The sequence below is a fragment of the Sardina pilchardus genome, chromosome 8 (assembly GCF_963854185.1).
Source record: "Sardina pilchardus chromosome 8, fSarPil1.1, whole genome shotgun sequence".
Lineage (NCBI taxonomy): Eukaryota > Metazoa > Chordata > Actinopteri > Clupeiformes > Clupeidae > Sardina > Sardina pilchardus.
The window spans coordinates 9,197,170-9,218,144 of record NC_085001.1 but is presented as its reverse complement, the minus strand read 5'-3'; the positions used below and the strand labels follow the sequence as shown (position 1 = coordinate 9,218,144).

Below are 20,975 nucleotides of genomic sequence, written 5' to 3'. Positions count from 1 at the left end.
AAAAATAAAAAATAAATAACGCCCATTCAAAGAGATATTTTAAGAGGGAAAACATGCTCTGATAATCAAATTAGGCGACTTCATCACTCTTTTTAAAACACCATCCATTTTCATTTCATGCAATTACCTCCTCCCTCTTATCAAATAAACGGAGGAGGCCAAGGTGAATATCAATGCTGCGGAGAGAAGAGGAAGTAAGGGGCTCATTTCTGATTAACGACACTGTGCATGCAGGTTAAGTGACTCACAGTAGATTGTGCCAATTAGAAATGATAGCATTTTAACCAAACCCAGGTGCCTAATGACAGGCAGCCCTCTCTAATCCCTGTTGTGGTCTTGTAGCGTGCTTCCAGTTCAATGACAATGAGCCATTGGAGGAAGAACTGGGGGTTGAATTAAAGATGAAATGAACAAATTAAATTGGGCTAGATGTAGTGTGAGTGTGTGTGTGTGTGTGTGTGTGTGTGTGTACATGAGCATGTGTGCAAGAGTAAAAGACAAAAGAGAGAGAGAGAGTGAGGGAGAGAGAGAGGATAGAATAGATAATGAACGTTGAACGTCAGAAAAGTAGAGTATGCTGTCGATCACTGGAGGACTAGCGAGACATTTGAACACTTAACGACTGAAATGACCCACATTTCTGGACAAATACTGAGGGCAGAGTGGAACTCTGAAACTTTGAAGTGCAATGAATGGACAGCAGCGTACAAAAGGTGAAGTGACAAAGGCTTTAATGACAGAGCTGGGTGCAAAAAGTGAAGGTAGACATACATGTTAGACAGACATGTTATACTTAGTAAATATACGGCTTGACCAATATGTAAGGGTTTCACTTAATAAACAAATAAATAAGCCAACAAAAGAAAAGTTTGTATAATGACAACGTCCTCGTAGGCAAATGAATTGGGTAAAAAAAAAAATGAGTTGGTGTCGTTATTATTTGTGTATGCCAATGTTTTCATACTGTTCCGAAAAAGAAAAATAATAATTGACAAAAAAATAACAAGTCTAGAGGGAAGGCGTCAGTAGGCGTCAGAGACATGCAAATGCATACAGAGGAGAATGAGGGAGGACGAATTTAGAAGCTGCCGGATTCCGGAATGACGCAGCAAGTGACTGGAAGTGACACGGGGGGCCCCTTTACCACCTCTCTCTCTCTCTCTCTCTCTCTCTCTCTCTCTCTCTCTCTCTCTCTCTCTCTCTCTCTCTCTCTCTCTCTCTCTCTCTCTCTCTCTCTCTCTCTCTCTCTCTCTCTCTCTCTCTCTCTCTCTCTCTCTCTCTCTCTCTCCACCATTGGTGCCGTCTGGAAGACTCTGACATTCATCTGCCTATTAATTACCGGCGAGGCAGGAGAGACAGAGAGAGAGAGAAAGAGAGAGAGAAAGAGAGAGAGATTCGCCGAGAGAAAGAGAAAAGTCAAGGCCCCCTGACACGGCCGTGGCTGAATCACAAACGTCTATTTTTACAGCGGTTCGGTACAACCGCTTGTGAATAATTGCATTCTCTGGTCTGGCACTTTCCGCTATAGTCACTCTGTGCTGTTTAACAGGAGCCCTTAAGGGATGATAGCGTGTTTTCAAATTGGAGGATGACAAGACCTCAAGGCTTCTCTTATTACACAGTGCCATGAATCACAGTGGCTCGACTATGAGACCCCGCTGGTCTAATTTGAATACCAGAACTTTCCGCGGGGAGAGCTAATTTTTAATGTTTGGTTCTTTTTAGTTTCTATAAGGTGATACTCTCTGACAAGATAAGACAGGCACTAACAAACCTTTGGTGTTAACATATGAGGGGTTGAAGCTAAGTGGCAAAACTTATATTTCATATACTCCCCAGGCATCAATAGCACATGGCTGTTGACTTCAGTGAGTTGTTGTGACATTTTGACAGCACACACACCCATCAGGGTAGTCCCAGATTCATGGTACACAACTTGTTTTGACAAGAAAATAGTGTCCATGTCGGTGACTGTCAAATTAAATATATTCAGTGGGTGTAAATACTTTCAATGGACACACAACATCTGTTTAAATTATGTCTAAATTACGACTGTGTAACAGTGGATTGTCTGGAAAATGCCCCCCCTCCCCCCAGATTCAATGATTCAATATGATTCAATTTAACTGTTGTATCTTATCTGATTGTAACTGCAGGGTTTAAATCCTGCCCAACTGTTCTAAACTCCTTCATCCAACCATATGAATACTGTAACCATGAACAAGTGCAGTTTGTCCAAGACCAATGATCACTATGCTGAAACTTAAAGTGTAGACATACTTAGAGAAAGGAGAAAATCCCAAACCATATCAGATTCATGGTGTGTGTGTGTGTGTGTGTGTGTGTGTGTGTGTGCGTGTGCATGTGTGTATGCCTACAGTCCCACACACTGTAATGGACACCGGCATCACAGCATGGTGGCTTGATGGACCTCTTGGGCACCCTCTCCGTCTCGGTAGGCGAAGCATCTGGGGAAGATGCCGATGCTTCCAGCCGTGTGGCCCTCCAGCCACTCCTCATTGACTGGTGGAGATCAGACACAACAATGGCAGTCAGTCAGTCAGTCAGTCAGCCGCACACACATTCACCCACAGCACATCAGGTAGAGTACAAGCAGGGCAACTCAAGCAGTGCAGTTCTGCTGTTACCTCATCTAACAAAGCATAATTATGTTCACTCCCTCCTCAACCAGGTAGCTCAGAAGTGGCCAAACTGTGTCATAAAACACAGGGTAGGAGCTCCTGTCTAGAATTGCTATCACAATGGGGTGAAGCCTGAGGTGGGGCAATGTTTTGTGCAATGTTGCTAGGTAACCACATAATAGGTTCCTTGTGTTCCTTGGATGTTTATGAGAATTTGCCTACTGAAGTTCCCCAGAAGCAAATATGGCACAAAATCAATGTGAATTTGCTCGAACAACAGAACTCAGGAACGCTGCTCAGCAACAATGCTCAAAAAGTTGCTTTGTGCATCATCTGGCGTTTGGCATTCTAACTCAATTGGCATCCTAACTCTAGAGAGGAGACATGGCATTAGTATGAACATATCTGGGAACTTTACCCTCGCTGAGGATGTCAATTGTGTCTCCCTCGCTGAACTCCAGATCCTCTGGGCCCTGTGCAGGGTAGTCATACAGCGCCACCATCTGGTAGAGAATAGTTCTGTTGGCTAGAGGATCCTCATGCTGAAGAAATAAATGGGACAGTGACAAACAAGTGAGCAACAAGCTGCACCATGGGAAGATGCTATTCAAGCTTTGCATTACTGCATTTTTAAACAAGTTTATTTAACAAAAAAAAAGTGTTATTAATTCATTAGGATCTTAGAATTTGGAGACAGAAGGAATTCATGCTTATGTTTATGCTTATGGTTCTTAGCAGGCACTTTTGTCCAAACCGACTTACAATGACATCAATAATAAACATTACATGAAGATTAAGATTAAATGAGTTTATAGAGAAGTCATATGGCCTGTAATCAAAAACAAGTACACCAATAATCTTGCTTTGGCTCTGACACTTGACTTTGTTTACTTGACATGGCCTTGTTCTTATGCCTTGATTTCTTTTTGTTTTTCATTCTGAAATCATTCACATGCAATCTTTATAAGCATTTATTATGCGCTTCTTATAGGTTATGGTTTGTATATTATAGTTATTTTCATTAAGCAATTCAATCAATTGTTGTTTATTACTGCTATTCTCCTTAATGTCGTATTGCCAACTAAAATTGTTTACTGTTCAATTTCCAACTGTTCAACTACTATTGCATTTTTTTGCTTTGGACAAAATGTCTGCTAAATACCATAACTATAACCAAAGATCGTCTCTGCCATAACCATAACTAAAACCAAAGATCCTCTCTCAACCGTCTCTGCCATAACCATAACTAAAACCAAAGATCCTCTCTCAACCGTCTCTGCCATAACCATAACCATAACCATAAACATAACCACAAATGAGAACACAGATGAAGTGGGTTCAGAGATGCTGTAGGAGAAACAAAAAGAACAAAAGGAATGGCTCAAAAAAGCCCAGGGGGCGACTCTTTTATCCCGATGGGCATTACCTGGCACCACAGAGTGGCGCGGCCGGTCTCAGCCACCTCGGCCAGGCTCTGGAGGCCCTCTGTGCTGTCCAGCGGAGTCAGGGCCTGAGAGCCATGATGCTTAAACCTGAAGGACAGCGAGGTGGAACAAGAGCAGGGATATTATTCTCGTTTTTTTTTCGATTTCAACTCCCCATAAAAGAAATGTGAAGAATTTGATTGATTAGAAGTATCGAGTCGAGTATCGAGACCAAATATCGACTGTTTCTACAGTTAAATCAAAAGTGAAGTATAGTGGCAGAATGTTGAGCACAGCCCTCAAAGACACAAACTACTATGGGCTAATCAGCTGGGCTCAAGTAAGTAGTCTAGTACCTCAGGCGTAATTGAGAGGGCGACTGGCCCAGTTTGTGAGCAATTCTCTGCTGTAGCTCGTTATACGGTGTGCTAGGAGGGACATGCAGCGCCACAGTGTAACTGTAGTGCACCTTCACTACCACTGAGCCGGGGTCATCTGGGGAGGGAGGTGACCGCTCCTGTGTGGTATACAGAACAGATTCAAACAAGTGAGTTCAAAACAAAACAATTACTCATAAAAGTTGTTTTTATTTCATACGTGTCGTGCACACATTATGTGTTTGTGTTTGTGTGTGTGCGTGTTCATGTGTGAGTGTGTGTCTATTGTACTGCGCTGTTTCTATCTATTTATCTATCGCTTACACAGATGAATTCTTTGAGCTTCAAAATAGGTCATTTCAAGATAAAGCACCTTCCCTGCTAGCCCCAGATAGGACAGTTTATATTTTTGTCTGCCTCTCCCCCCCACCTCCTCCCCTTCATCCTCCTCCCCCTCCTCTTCCTCCTGCTCCCCAGAGCTTTGCACTGACTTAATCAGGCCATAATCGCTATTCTGTTCAATCGAGGCAAATGCTGTTATCAGTCGATGTAAAAACAGATCTGCCCGGAAACTTCTCGAATCAGCACGAAATATATGAAGCTGACTGTAGTAAACACGTGTCACAAATGTTTGGTTCTATTTTTAGACGTGTGGCAGGTGATAGCAATTTTCCTAGTGCCACAGTTATCTGGAAACTCAGTCAGGATGATGGTCAATCAGGAAACAGGTTTTATTCTTTCACTGATGCGCATTAAGGGAGAGATCAAGACAAGTTCAGCCAAAGGATTCACCAGTATCTGGTGACAGGGGACAATCCTTGATGTACAGTATGTCACAACCAAAGGAGGAGGGAAGGTGACCTCTTGTTCTACCTCTGGATGAATATGTATGGGTAGCAGGGCTGACCCTACGGACCCTCCTACACTCTAAATGTTACGGGTGGGACGGGTTTCTAAAGCAAACAGGTCTAGCCACATGATGTTGTTCTGTACGGTAATTAAATCTCCACCTTGAGAGGGTGGCTCTCAGTACCCGCAATTCTACAGACGTTAAGTGTTTCTCACACCTCACTCCTAGCGCCAGGTGCTCTGAGTGCCAGTGCAGGAGCAATAAGACACACACACAGGAATTATTAGGATTCACAATTCTTTCACAGAGAAAAGCGCTATGTTTTCGTTTGGTTTCTGTTTTCTGTAGTATACAACAATTATTGTTTGCATTGATTTGAAGTTTGATATGTAATCAACGTATCTAAAAACCCATCAAATCCAGTCCTTACGTTGGTTTTTACTGACAAATGATGGCTGTGGACAGTATGTGTGTGTGTGCGTGCGTGCGTGCGTGCGTGCGTGCGTGCGTGCGTGCGTGCGTGCGTGCGTGCGTAACACAGCAATAGATCAGAAAGCAGGACTTGTCAGGACATCATTTGACTTGGCTATCTCTGGTTCTTGTGATGAAGCTGCCTGGAGCCACTCACCAGGTCCGTGGGGCTGATGGCTGGGGCTCCATACTGAGGAGGTGGGACGCTCTGGGTAGCACTCACATACGACGGAGGCCCATCTGGAGTGGGAGAGACACATCACAGTATGTGTATCACATGATAAAGAGAGACAAGTCAACACTGTCAAAGAGGACCAATCACAGAAGATGAAACATCCACGAAGCACTGTTGTTGACGACTGGCTAGATCGCAATTAAATCCAGTTAGCATCATAAGTACGTTGCACAAATTTGTTTAAAATTTGCTCACAAACACACTACCACCACAAATAGAATTAAATTCTGTGGGAAACACTGCACATGATAAAGAGAGACAAATCAACACTGTCAAAGAGGACAAATCACAGAAGATGAAACATCCACGAAGCACCGCGTCTGAGCTACTGTACCACTCATTTTACACGACATGTTCTAAATGTATTTGTAATAATGTGTAGGCTATTTTCTGTAACTAAGAATTGCGTACACCAGTGAACTACTGTAACTGTACTAACACGTAAGACATCATTTAGATGTGTGAATGTGTGAGCAAGTTCTCAGTGGAAAGAAGCGATGCCATGTCGGCAGAAGGTTCGTGGTTCGCGTGCAGCTCTGTACCTCGAGGGCTGGAGGGGGTCTCGGGGCGCGTGGGGGGCTTGAGTGCAGGCGGGAAGGGAATGCCATTGGGTACACTCTGTGGAGAACACACAAGCACCCACTTTAGGACCCATACATGCAGGATTACAGTCATTTGCCACTCTGTGTCCACCCTTCAAACTCTAAAGTGGGCTGCAGTTGACTTTCGGAGCACTCCAGCGGACAATTACAGAATACATTGAGATGGAAAGGTCACACTTTCAGAGAGGGAAAGGGACAGCACTGGGGGGGTGGGAGGGGAATGTGGATGGAAATGTGGGACAATGTAAATTAAAAACAGCAAGAGCTGTTATTTACCATGCTCTCTAGTAAATGTCTAGTAAAGCAATACCGTGTGTGTTTGAGCACATGAAGTTTTACAAGTTGTGGAAAAAATTGACAAGATTTGTGGAGACGGGAGACGACTTACATCTCTCTTCTTTTTGCTTTTCTTGGCCTTCTTGGGATCCACAGGATCCAGCACTGTGATGGGCAGCAGGCCTTTCTGAGGGAGTTAACGAACGAGGGAGGGAAGGAGGGAAGGTGGAGGGAAAAATAAAGAGAAAAATAGAGGGAAGGAAATGGTGAAACACTGTGAGAGAGCAGGACCCTGACGATGTCAAAAAGATCACACACACACACACACACGAGTCGACTCATCAGTTACGTCAGTGCAACCAAAAAGCCTATGCAGGAGACGGCAGATCTCCTGGACTCTCACCTTCCCATCATAGATGACGGTGGCCATGCCATTTCGGTCCGCTTCACTGAACATGAACACCATCCCTCCGGCGGGCACTGAGAGCTCCTCGGGGCTGCGGGCCACATACGCGCTCTTCATACGCATATACCGGGAGTCCCTTCACAAGACCACCAACAGCAAAGGCAACGGTTATTGACAAATCAAGCATCGCTTTTGTTTTATTCGCTATGACGCTATATGACACCTTATGTGGCATCACTAGAGTGGTCTTTTTTCACAGCAGACATTCTATGTCCTTTTAGAATTGGTAGGCAGATAAATGCTCCCCACAGTGGGAGCTAAACAGTGCCCCCCAGTGGTAAGTTAGTGGCACAGTCCTTAAAGGCAATGACCAAGGAGAGGAAACAACTGAATTTAAATACTCTCAGATTGTTCTACCACCCTCAGCCTAATATACAATAGCACAGATTCAGAATATAAAGTTTTTTCCCCCTTCCAGAACATTGCACATTGTTCCAAGGGTCCCGATAGCCTGGAAATCCTGACCCAAATTGACAACAGATTTAGGGTCTAGGTATGAATGGCCTGACTCGAGGGTTGGCACCAAGCATGCATTTGAAAATATCACTACACGCAATTGAATAACACTACGACCAATATTTACTGACCGATTCTGGACTTCAACAAAATTGGATAACAGTACAACCAATGTTTACTAATACTGACTAATTCCAGACTTTGACGTTGCAGCGCTATCATGATCTGTTTAGCTTGCCTCTGGCCCGCCTAATCGCCTATATCAGTTACACCGCCTCTGGCCCGCCTATATCGGCTCCAAGGGCATGGGTAATGAGCATCATTACTGACTGCCAGAGTGACTCGCTGTCGCTGAGCAAATTCAAATTGTGCTCTTGTGAGAACTCTGGATTCCCAGGGAAGGGTCCCAATGCAAACAGAAGAAATGGTGTTTGATTTCAAGCCCATGGGAGAGATAAGCCTTCCCCCTTCACAACTAGACCACTGCATAAACCTTAGCCTGTTCCACCCAACAGACCAGGGGACATTCAGAACATGTTTGATGATGGTGGAGGGAGGTTATTGTCTGATGTTTAACAATAACAGTGGTTCCTATAGTGTTGATGAGTGTACATATTGTGAAGGTGGATAATAATACAGTGTGACTTTTGAATGTTAAAAGTTGGTGAATAAACTCTAATAAGAGGTGGATATTTAATTGCCCCTTGAGGATCAATAAAGCATCTATCTATCTATCTATCTATCTATCTATATATAAACTCTATCTCTGAGATTTCAGAGGAGGATAAATTGCGTTGACTTGCGTTTATCCTCCACTACAGCCTTGACCCTGTCCATTAAAGATGTAGGAGCTAGGGCTGTTCTTAGGGAGCCATGTGGATCTGCTTGCAACATGACCATTATTTTCTGTACTTTACTGTACTGTGCTGTTTTTGAATATGACGCTTATACAACATATGGCAAACGCTGATGTAGAACTATTAGTTTACGTACTCTCCTCCACCACTTCCACCACCACCTCCTCCTCCTCCTCCTCCTCCTCCTCCTCCTCCTCCTCCTCCAACTTTAGGTTCATAGAATCCAGGTTTCTGCAGAGAAACAAAATAGAAACCGTGAGAAAGGTAGAGTGAAAAGTTGCACAAAATGATAGAGGAGTTGTGATATTATGGGCTGTTTGTTACCTGACCCCGGAGTGGATCAAAACCAGCGAAGTCATCATTGGGGAGCGCAGAGGTTATCACCTGCAGACAGCGCAGCGCACAAACAAACACATCAATCACAGTTTTGGTCTCAAAATGTCAGCTGCTGTGTATGTGTGTGTGTGTGTGTGTGTGTGTGTGTGTGCGTGCGTGTGTGTGTGTTTGTGTGTGTGTGTTTGTGTGCGTGTGTTTGTGTGCGTGCGTGTGTATATGTGTTTGAGGTGTGTCCAGTGCAGTAAGCTGTATGTGTGCTCTCTCTCTTTCTCTATCTCTCTCCCTGCACGTGTGTGTGTGTGTGTGTGTGTGCGCATGTGTGCGCGCATGTGTGCGCGCGCGTGTGTGTGTGTGTGTGTGTGTTGTACCTTGGCTTTTCCCAAGAAATCCCTTTGCTTGAGCTGTTCAACTTCCTCCTTCCTGGGTCTGAACACGTCTCCCACTGGCACCAGGAGAGGAGCCAGGGCCTCCCTCCTCTAGACAGAGACAAGCTGTTACAGCACTCACACACCAAATCGCTTTGGGTAACAGCATCAGCTAAATCCCTAACTGAATTATTAATCAGTCAATTCAGTTAACCACTAGATCTAGACTACTGTAGATCTAATCTGGGAATTTAAGCACCCGTTCTCAACATTCTGCCATCTTCTGATTACTCATGTCTAACATTACATTCATGGAAGGAGCTGTTTTAAACTAGGCTGGGTGAACCCTGCCTGCACTTCCGGAGAATTTTAATTTTGCCCGGCAGCTCAGGCTGGAAACCAGCAGATCTATCTCCTCTGTTTACTGCCAGAACCTTTGGCTCCAATCAGAAACGGCCATACTCTAGTCCTGGCACGCTATTGGCCGGTGACGTGATGATAACGAAAATCAAGCGACGCGAAGTGCAGTAGAAACAAAGCGCAGTCTCCCCAGACTAATGTTCAATCTTAATAGGTTGAGCTTAGTATGGTGAAAACCAGACTAGTTTTAAACGGTTTCCAATTAAAGAAGCATAAGCCGGCTTGGCCGTTGGTGCAGGACTCTGAGTCTGAACTCACCGCGATGCTGTCCAGCGCTGCCTCCACAGTGCCGCCGCGAGCGCCGCCCTTCTCCTCCGTGGCCGCTAACAGGATGTCCCGGGCTTTGTCCCAGTGGCCCATCCTGACGTGCACTGCAGCCGCATTGTAAAGCACCTGTCAATCAGAAAGAGCAACGTACTGTAATATGAGTTCTGGCCAAACAAAAGGAAAGAGGGCTGTGTCCAAAAAGAGATGACCTACATGTACCTGCCTGATTATGCAATCTACCAAAACAAAGCATGTTTCTGTAGTGACATTCTTACATAAGACAGACAAGAAACACCTTCACAGAACGACATATTCCCTCTTCCAAAAAGGAAGTAGCAGACTTTTATCCCAAGAGCTGGAAGGCTTGAATCACCCATGTTGTAAAATTGCTTCATATCTGCTGTGGCATAACTTATGTGCGTATATTGACCACCGTAGACAACACAGTCTCCTTTGACAGCTGAATTTGAAACATGGCATAACTTCAGAGAATGCTGGTTGTGTGCGTCTTATCTAGTCGGAGGCAGGTGGATTTGTCTCTATTGCGCAACTGCAGCATTTCTCATAATAACTGAAGGAGCCTTTGTTGAGAGACAGCACAGCGGGGGAATCAGGACTGTGGAAAAACTCCCTCAGGTATTACAGGTCACAGGGCACTGTTGACAATGGCTTTTGAAATGTTTTACCGAAAGTACAAAACCACTGAAAGTGTTTGCAACTGATAGTGATGTGAACACAAATTTGTCATCCATTTGCAAAGAGCTGTTGGTTATTATGCGAGAAATGCAACATTCCCAAAAGGGATTCGTGCAGTGTAGCTAAGTTTTCCCTCTGCAGAGAAACTGAACATTCAACACAGAGACTTACAGTAGAGCTTTCCTGAACACAGGTGTGAAATCGATAGCCTTGTGGAGTTACTGTGCCTGTGAAAGAAAATCCAGCACACTGTCCATTACGCATACATATTTATTTACAACGTTTCGGTCATAGACCTTCCTCAGGGGAATTTACACATGAGGAAGGTCTATGACGAAACGTTGTAAATACTGTAAATATGCATGCGTAATGGACAGTGTGCGGGATTTTCTTTCACAAGTTTAACTGGGTAACCTATTCCGACGCACCTGTCCCTACAAAAGAGGTGTGCAAAAGCGTTTTGTAAACGGAGCTACTGTACCTGCCAGCTGTACAGTTTATAGCGCAGCCCCAGCTGTCGGTAGTCAATGACTGCATTCTCTCTCATGTGCTTCTGGGCACATATGCAGTCAGTGAGAGCTTCCTCCGGCCTGACAGACAGATAGAGAGAGGGAGAGTGAATGAAGGAGGAAACATTTGAGAGAGAAGGAGGCTTGATATCAATCTTTCTTAAAAAAAAAGAAAAAAAAAAAAAAGGCAGGCCCTACTGTACCTATTAGCCAGCAGAAGGATTCCAGCCTTTTGGAAAAAGCCGACAGCAAGCCTCTCATCTTTGATAATGGTCTGTTCTAAAGCCTAGGGACACAAAAAGAGGAGAGAGCAATGTCACACAGCCGTAAATGGAGAGAGACAACTGGAAGTTGTTGACATTGGCCTATAAGGTATATGGTCTAAGACCCAGGCTGAAGAAGGTCTTAGGTCTATACGGATTGAGCTGCGTTTGCTTTTGGTAACTGACCTGGATGGCTGGCTGCAGCTGCCCAAGGGCCAAGTGTGCGGCTGCGGTCACAAACAGGGTGCGGGCGGTGGGCTCGTAGATGTCGTCGAGCTTGGCCAGCGCGCCCTGCCAGTCTTGCGTGTCCACGGCCTTCACGGCCTCGTCCCAGAGTCGCAGCAGTTCCGTGTACAGCATGGCCCTGCGGCACAGTCACACACAGCTCAGGCGCTAGTGATTAATTAAAAATGTGTGAAGACCTAAAATCAACAGCTTTGTGGTGGCATTCAAAACAGTTACATAATCTTCAAGCACAGGGCTTAATATAACTGCCTGTGAATTCATCTGAAATAAAATCATTAAAAAGAAAACAACCCAAGTGATGTAAGTCCTACAGAAAACATCTGACAAGTGAGACAAGTTAAGCCAGTTTTGTTTGTTAGCCAACAGCAAAAAGCCACATCTGAACAACTACTCACCCACACTCTCTCAGCAACCACAGTAATCCTCTCAGTTATCTCCAACTGACAAAAAAAAGCTTTTCTCTCACGGCAGGAGATAAACGTGAATGAACAGTGCGAGATTCCTGGTTCCCTCTGAGGTTGTGGCCCCTGAGCTTGGCAACAGGGAAATAGCACATGCACAAGCGTGTCGTAATAGCAGTCTTGGAGCTCCCCGCCCACTTCAGGCTACCAGGAAGTTTACCTGACATTCCCTGCAGATAAATGAGGGAGGAGACAATAGCATCTGGTTCTGTGACGACTACTGGGATACACATAATGTGTTGAGAGTGGCACGTACACAACTATACGGCTCCAGCAGGGTTGAAAATGAGTCACGGTCTGAGGCAGGGCAAAGGTCCATGACTATAGAGATACTTTGCTGTGATAGCTGTGAATTGCTGAGAAAGCCAGCACCAGGAAGTGGTTTGTTGAGATAATTGGCAATATAGTGACACGCTTCCTTTTTGAATTTCTGTCACGATCACAAGGCACTAGATTCAAGGTGTGCAAATATCAATTTCAGAGGACACTGTTTTCTCAGAAAGAGACATCTAGCACTTCAGGATAAGAATCTTTTTTCAGAATCCACAGTTGAGGGTGAATGTTTGTTGATATCCAGCACAATATCAAAGTCACACATAAAAAGAGATACAGTACACTGACAGTCTTCTATCTATTTCTTTAAATACCGGTAGCTCAATTTCCCATGAACTGATATAAACATCAGTTCATAAAGTAAATACTACACTAAGCTGTTGAATATTCAGTGATTCAGATTTATTATTTTCATCCTACACAACAATAGATCATGATGAGTGTTTCAAACGAGTGCAGAAGGCTACAAAAAAATGCTTTGGATTACTCAAGTATTCTGATGCATGACTGCCATCCAGTTTCCAACAAAAGCAGTAGCATACTGTACTACATTCACAGTCTCGTGCCTACACTTGACTAAAGTCTTGTAGTAACAGAGACAACACCTCTTTTTGAAAGGGTTGACATATTGGCAGGCTTCCACATAATGGCCCTGCTTCACACAAGACATTGACCATCATGAGTTGCATTTCAAAAGGAAAGTTTAGGCTATTGTGTATCAGCTCTAGTTTCTATCACCCCATGAATTTTGGGCAGACACAAGCGTCAAGCTCTAGCCTGGAAGTCAGCCTGAATTGAACCCCGCCCTCTCGAGGGCTCTGGTGTGAAGCTGTCGATAAGGCAGTTTTCTGTGTTCACACCAAGCGCAGCAAACATTCAGAAGTTCAGAAACCTGCAGTACAAACGTCCACCAGGACACCCCATATTTCGAGGCGATTGCCTAGACCCCCGTGCGAAAATGTCCAACTTTACAGTTTGTTCCCACATGTTTTTGGACTCAAAATTAGTTGCCCTGTTCATGACAACTGTGAGGTGGGTTAATTATTTTTTAGCCCCTCTGTTTAACCTGCTAGCTTACATGGATAGAATAACAAACATGCTGTGCCCATGCCCATAATCTCCCATTTTTTAGCTTCATAAACGGCGTGGATCGAGGCTTTGCTCACCAACAGTCTAACTAACTTTCAAACAAGATAGCGGATAGATGATTGTTAAATGCTGAGGAATTGTAATTTGCAGTAGGCCTAAGGTTGGCTAGAACAGAGCAGATGAGTTTTAAAAATGACACTGATTTAAAAAGAAAACAAAAAGTCATGATAAGATTCATCAATCAGATGCAGATACTTGTAAGTCGCTTTGGTTAAAAAGCATCAGCCAAATGAAATGTAATAAGTAATAGTGAGTTTGGACCCCGGCCAGTAGGCTACATACTTGATCAGCTCCAGTGGTTTTCTTCCTGGAAGAGTAAAGGAAACAGTCTTTCCTTGATGTCATGCTCATGATCCATATGCTTTCACAACTTCTATCACAGGCAGTTGCAATTTAAGACAAGGCAGTCTCCAGTTGACAGCAATGCAAACTTCAGAATTCAAGCAAAGGCAGGAGTTTCTTTTTTTTTAAAGGTTATTTTTTGGGCTTTTTATGCCTTTAATTGGACAGGACAGTAGAGAATGACAGGAAGCGAGCGGGAGAAAGAGCTGGGGTGGGATCCGGAAAGGACCACGGGGCGGGAATCGAACCCGGGTCGCCGGCGTGCGGTGCAGGTGCCCCAGCCTGTTGTGCCACGGCTGGGGCCAAGGCAGGAGTTTCTGGTGTCGATTCTCTGGTTGTTGCATTGTATTCCAGTTCTATGTCTGTATTGAAGATGGTCTCTCAATAAGGTTTGATGGTTGAATCAAGATCGGTGAATAGATTGTAGATGGTAAAACATTTACTAGCAGAACAAGGCTAAAGTCTCAAACAGTAAAACTGAAGAGTAACAGTTGATTGTTAGAAGCGGCGGCTGAGCATCCTGACAGAAGATGCTCCCTTCCTCGCTTCATCGATCCGTCTCAGAGTCAGCCTGACAAAGCTTGTTAAACTTAAGCATACAAACGCAAATCATGCCAACGTAGCAGGCCAACCATTGCGCAGAACCAGCTCTGGCCAGATGGAAAGTAGACATACAGAACATGCTATCTCCTTCGGCCCATGTTATCCTGATGTTCCCGAGCCACAGGGCATCATGACCCTCTTGATGGTAAATAGACACAGGCCTATAGGCCTCACTTAGTGTCCACATCTGGCCAGGCTTCTGGTGTTAGACAGTTATGTACAATGGTATTGACCTCTCCCTATCATGTAATACACACAGGAACACATATAGAATACAGTGAGAATACAGTAAGCAAACAGAAGTAACAACCCAGTCAGCACAAATAGAGACAAATACGTCTCCGAGACGCCTGGAAAAGATCTGAACAGCTTAATTACATCGCGTTCCATTTAGAACGTCTTATTTTGATCTTACAAACAGCGGCGGCATCTCACTGAGAAGTTCTAGAACTTTAGCATATTTAATACCTTTATAAGATCTTTGTAAGACGTTAGGGAGATGGATGTCCTATTATGACGTATTGATGAGCATCTGGGATACGGCTGCTAAACGCTGTTTGAAGAACTTAGCAAGACGTATCAGATACGTCTGCCAGATGAGCAAACGCTCTCTAGAATACATCTGCAAGACGCCTTCCAGACCTTTCGGACACATCTGCAAGACGCCTTGCAGACGTTCTTGTGCTTACTGGGAACACAACAAAGCACTTAATTGTCAGGATGCTGGCTAAGGTTGGACCCAAATGCAGGACATGAGCGCAAGGTTTGATTCAAAATAAGGCTTTATTCACTTGAGCACACAGGAGAAACAACAACACCACGTAACAAACAACAATGACCCAGCAAAGACAAAGACAACCACAAGATCAAAGGACACAGACGATAGGGCAAAAACAAAGAAACACAGGTGAACATGGAACAAGGCACTAATAACAAGACTCGGGGGAAGGGCGGAGACCATACTACAAGGAACAAAGACACATGGCAAAATAATCAAAGAACACATGGCACAGGACACAGGAAGTAACAAAGACAACAGGAAGTAAACAAGAGAACACAAGCTACAAACTTAGAGTCTCAAAACCAAAATACAAACCCTAGACCTTTGACATTCGTTGCAAGTTAATGTTAGTTAAAAAAATAAGTAAAAATAAATGATAACACATGGTTGTCAGTAAATGAAAACTAAACTTATACATACACATGCTCTTGACTTGTAGTGCTTTATGAAAAACAGTGTACAAAAGACCAAACCAGCACCCCCGCCCCGCCCCATCCCTTCCCTTTCCTCTCATTTAAAGAAAAAAATATACAAAACTAACCCTCAACGAATCCAGACAGCGACACCTAAACGCTAGCTACTAGGATGGGATGGGATGTTTCAGCTGTTCGACTTCCTCCTTCCTGGGTCTGAATACCTCTCCCTCTGGAACCAGGAGAGGGACCAGGGACTCCCTCCTCTAGACAGAGACAAGCGGTTACAGCACATGCACACCATTTCAGTGAGTCGCTCTGGGTAACGGCATCATGCTAAAGGCATTAAACTAAACAATTAATCAGTCAACTCAGCTAACAGCATCTACATGTAAAAGGACTTAATAAAAATACTTTTTAATGAAAACTTAAATTAATGAAGGTCCCCTTTTTACTGACTGGGAATTTAAGCACCCATTATCGAGATTCTGCCATCTTCTGATTACTCACTGTCTAATGCTATATTCACGGAAGGAGCCGTTTTAAACTTTTTCTAATTAAGGAAGCATAGCAGGTTTCACCCTTAAGAGTAGGAATCACAACTCACCGAGATGCTGTCCAGTGCTGCCTCCACAGTGCCGCCATGAGTCTTGGCGGCTAACAGGATGTCCCGGGCTTTGTCCCAGTGGTGCATCCTGACGCGCACTGCAGCTGCATTGTAAAGCACCTGTCAATCAGAGGGAGCAACGCAATATGGGTCGAGTTGATCTCAGCATCAGCACCCGGGGCTCCAGAGGAAGACAATCACTTTTGGTCAAATTTAAACTGACACAGAAGCCTCTTGTTCCTTATAGATGTGAGAGTGAGTTTTGGGCAAACAAAAGGGAAGAGGGCTGTGTCCAAAAAGGGATGACCTACAGTACCTGTGCCTGATCATGCAATCTACCAATACATGTCACGTTTCTATCTATGGTGACACTCTTACAGTACATAAGACAAGAAATGCACTCAAAGAAGGTACAATAACATATCCCCTCTTCCAGAAAGGAAGTAGCGGACCTTTATCTTAAGAGATGGAAGGTTTGAATCACCCATGTTGTGAAATGCTTCACCTGCTGTAAATCTGACGTAGTCTCAATACAGCTGGGAAGATAAGTATTGAATGCGTCAACATTTTTTTCAGTAAGTATACTTACTAACCAGTGAGGTTATTCACATGAAACCAGTATTAACTCAGGTAATTCATCTATACTGTATATAAAAATCCAAACAATAAAGTCCACAAATAAAGTTATGTGTAACAATGACACAGGCAAAAGGTATATTGAACAAGCCTACTGAAATGTCTGAAATACTTTATGGAAAAGCCTTGTGATGACAGCATCAAGACATTCCCTGTATGACGAAAAAATCAGTCGTAGTGTTCAGGTGTGATTTTGGCACATTCTTCATAACAAGATAGTCTTTCAATCTTGAAGATTCCAGGGTTTCCTATTGTGATCGGATCTTTTCTGATCTTTCCTTCCAGAAATGTTCAGTGGGATTTAAGTCAGGGCCTTGATTTCCTTTCTCTGAAACCAGTTGAGAGTTTCATATGCTGTATACTCTGGATCGTTGTCCTGCTGGAAGGGCTATCCACGATCATATGCTGTATGCTTTGGATCATTGTCCTGCTGGAAGGGCTATCCACGTCTCATCCTCATCATGCTGGTGGATGACAAGATTCTTCTGGGAAAAAAAATGACTCCATCGTTCCTTCGACTGTAAGAAGTCTGCCAGCATGACGAAAAACAGGCCCACACCATCATACCCGCACCTAAAAACCTGACTGTTGGTATGGTATGTGTTTAGGGTGATATACAGTGCCATTGCTCCTCCAAACATGGTGTGCACTATGACTTCCAATGTTGTGAAGCAAACTTTAAACAAGCTTTTACAGTTATGTGGGGTGAGTGAGTGTGCACAGAGGCCACAGTGGTTGAGGGAATTACCTATGATTTTCTCTGTAACAATACCTGCTGCCTCCAAGTCTTTCTGGAGAGTGTATTCTCCAAGTGTTTCTTGGCTCTTGGGCTAATCTTCTGACTATACTTCAGACTCCCTGCTCAGAAATCTTCCAAGGAGCCCCTGTGCGTGGCCAGTTGATGATAATGCAGCGATGTTCCTTCCCCTTGCAGATAATGGGCCTTATTTTGACAATCTCAAAGGCATGGTCAGTGATTAATTATTAGCTTAATTAATTCAGTGGGTTGTCCAGTCCACATTGGGAGCGGTTTTGTTACCAAACGTTATCAAACATTATCAAATGTCGAGCGAATGGCGCAACAAGGCATTCCTGTGTTTCTTAATCAGTCATGGGTGTGTTTTGGGCGTAACTTCATTTAAACCAATGAGAATGACATCTGTCATTCCCTTTAACACCAAGCAGTGCAACTTCAAAGAGCACATGGCATTTTGATAGTCAGCGGCGCATTTGAAAATCTCAGCTTGCACATGAGACCATATGGAGCAGGTATTCCACTGCTTCACTAAACCCTAGCAGGGTATATTCTACACGCATCTGCACTCTTCTATTATTTGAACTAATAGGCAAGGTGAAACTAACTTCACCGCGGTGTCAATGACAAAACAGTTACACACAGTTAATTACTTTCACTATTGACTGACAATGTATTACCATCGAAAACATAGCCTGAAAAAAGCAAGGTGTTGGTGCTTACATCTTGTGACAGTGTACTGTGTCTTCAGCTGTGCTTCATACAGGTATGCGCCATCATTCCACTTTATTACACACAACTCTACTTATGGACTTTAATGTTTGGATGTTTTATATGTGTGGATTATCCGATTTAATACTAATGTCAGAGGAAAATTTCATGTGAATAGCCTCAATGGAATTTCACATACGGGGAAAATGTTGACATGTTCCATATTTCCCCCGCTGTATGTATTGGCCACTGTAGACAGCCCAGCCAGCTTTGACAGCTGAATTTGAGGCATGACATAACTTCACAAGCAGACAATGCTGGTTGTGTGTCTTATGTAGTCAGAGGCAGGTGGATGTGCTGCTGTTGTGCAACTGCAGCATGTCTTATAATAACTGAAGAAGCCTTTGTTGAGAGATAGCAGAGCAGGGGAATAAGGACTGTGGAAAAACTACATGCCTAAAATAACAGGTCACATACACTGCTGACAATGGGCTTGAACATTTCTACCAAAAGAACAAATACACTGAACGTGTTTGAAACTGATAGTAGTGTTAACACAGGTCGTCCTTTCACAAAGAGCTATTGGTTATTATGCAAGAAATCGAACATTCCCAAAAGGGATTCGTGCTGTGCAGCAAGTTTTCCTTCTGCAAAGAAACGTAACATTTACGGGGAGACTTAGCTTTCCTGACAACAGGTGTGAAATTGATACCCTTGTGGAGTTACTGTACCTGCCAGTTGAAGAGTTTATAGCACAGCCCCAGCTGTCGGTAGTCAATGACTGCATTCTCTCTCATTTGCTTCTGGGCCCATATGCAATCAGCGAGCGCTTCCTCCGGCCTGACAGACAGATGGAGAAGGGAAAAAGAATGAAGGAGGAAACGTATGAAAGAAAAATAACCAGAGGTATAGTGTACAGTATAAAATCTACCTAAAACCAGAAGTATACTGTTTTAAATCCAGACAGAACTCTTAATAAATGAGTGATTCATATGATATACAGTATAAAGTTATATCAACTGCCACACAGCAAACCCTACCTATTAGTCAGCAAAAGGACTCCAGCCCTTTGGAAAAAGCAGACAGCAAGCCCCTCATCCTTGGCAATGGCCTTGTCTAAAGCCTAGGGACACAAAAAGGAGAGAGCAATGTCAGTCGCTCATGGACAACTGGAAGTTGCTGACACCTGTCGTAGGTATGTGGTCTAAGACCCCGAGCTATTTGCTTTTGGTAACTGACCTGGATGGCTGGCTGCAGCTGCCCAAGGGCCAAGTGTGCGGCTGCAGTCACAAACAGGGTGCGGGCGGTGGGCTCGTAGATGTCGTCGAGCTTGGCCAGCGCACCCTGCCAGTCTCGTGCGTCCACGGCCTTCACGGCCTCGTCCCAGAGTCGCAGTAGCTCTGAGTTTGACATGGCCCTGCGGTACAGTCACATGCAGCAAAGGCAAGTCATTAAAGAGGAACTATGCAGGATTGGCGATTTCATCTCTGGTTTCGGTTTCGTTTTTCGTTTTTGCTCGTTTTATGCTTGCGTTTTCTCTGCAGAGCTTCCTCGACATGTATTTATACATGTATAGGCTATATTTAAATATATAAATTTCAAGCGTGGTTCTTCGTCTCAGACTTCCAGATGTAAACAAAGAGCGATCGTCTCCTGCAGAAAGTTGCATAGGGTCTCTTTAACTAATTAATAATGTGTGAAATCCTTAATAAACAGCTTTGTCCTGACATTCAAAATAGTTACCTGTAATTAATCTTCAAGCATGGCTTATGATGATTGCCAGTGAATCAAATGAAATGAATAATAATAAAAAAAAGCACAAGTGATGTCTACAGATAACATCTGACAAGTGAAACAAGTTAAGCCAGTTTTGTTTGCTAGCCAGCTTGTGCCAACAGCAAAGAGGAACATCTGATGATGTACTCACCCACGCTCCCAGCACCACGATAATCTCGTCGGTGATCTCCAACTGACAAAAATAGGGTTTCTCTCACGGCAGAAGATAAATGTGAATCGACAGTGTGAGATTCCTGATTCCTGGGTTTTTCTGAGGCTGTGGCCCCTAAGCTTGGCAAATGGGAAATAGCACATGCATGAGAGAGTCGTATCAGCAGCCTTGGAGTTACCGCCCACTCCGGGCTACCAGGAAGTTTACCTGACATTTCCTGCAGATAAATGAAGGAGGAGACAATAATTGCATGTGGTTGTGTAACTATGGGGACACACACCATGACTTAAAGGATGGCAGAATCTGCATACGAGGGTGGATGTTTGGCTCCACTGGTTACAATAACAAACACACACATAAACACATTGCCAGACTTCCTACAGTATTTCTTTGAATTCATTCATTAGTCTAATCAATGGTCATTAGAGGATATTAAAGCTCAGAATTGCTGCTGCCAACATGCAGAGCTGCCAGGCAAC

The 20,975-nt window shown here is 43.9% G+C and overlaps 2 protein-coding genes across 3 annotated transcripts; both read right to left on the bottom strand.

Moving 5' to 3' along the window:
* Positions 1-714: 714 nt before the first annotated feature.
* On the bottom strand, positions 715-12,322 carry LOC134088588 (NADPH oxidase activator 1-like). 2 transcript variants are annotated; one of them, XM_062542627.1, is made up of 16 exons: positions 12,154-12,322; positions 11,699-11,905; positions 11,453-11,535; positions 11,222-11,330; positions 10,036-10,170; positions 9,361-9,468; positions 8,981-9,040; positions 8,793-8,887; positions 7,281-7,419; positions 6,990-7,064; positions 6,542-6,617; positions 5,922-6,004; positions 4,423-4,583; positions 4,069-4,174; positions 3,061-3,184; positions 715-2,523 (listed from the first exon to the last, which is right to left on the bottom strand). In XM_062542627.1, exons 2-16 carry the CDS (start codon positions 11,870-11,872, stop codon positions 2,408-2,410), a joined length of 1,644 nt encoding a protein of 547 aa, XP_062398611.1. In that variant the 5' UTR covers positions 11,873-11,905; positions 12,154-12,322; the 3' UTR covers positions 715-2,407. The 2 variants fall into 2 exon arrangements, with proteins under 2 accessions (XP_062398611.1, XP_062398610.1); XM_062542626.1 differs by having other exon boundaries at positions 11,699-11,876.
* Positions 12,323-15,410: 3,088 nt separating this feature from the next.
* Positions 15,411-20,648, bottom strand: LOC134088596 (NADPH oxidase activator 1-like). The gene is made up of 6 exons (XM_062542639.1): positions 20,476-20,648; positions 19,788-19,965; positions 19,589-19,671; positions 19,280-19,388; positions 16,448-16,567; positions 15,411-16,106 (listed from the first exon to the last, which is right to left on the bottom strand). Exons 1-6 carry the CDS (start codon positions 20,637-20,639, stop codon positions 16,008-16,010), a joined length of 753 nt encoding a protein of 250 aa, XP_062398623.1. The 5' UTR covers positions 20,640-20,648; the 3' UTR covers positions 15,411-16,007.
* Between the last annotated feature and the right edge of the window lie 327 nt (positions 20,649-20,975).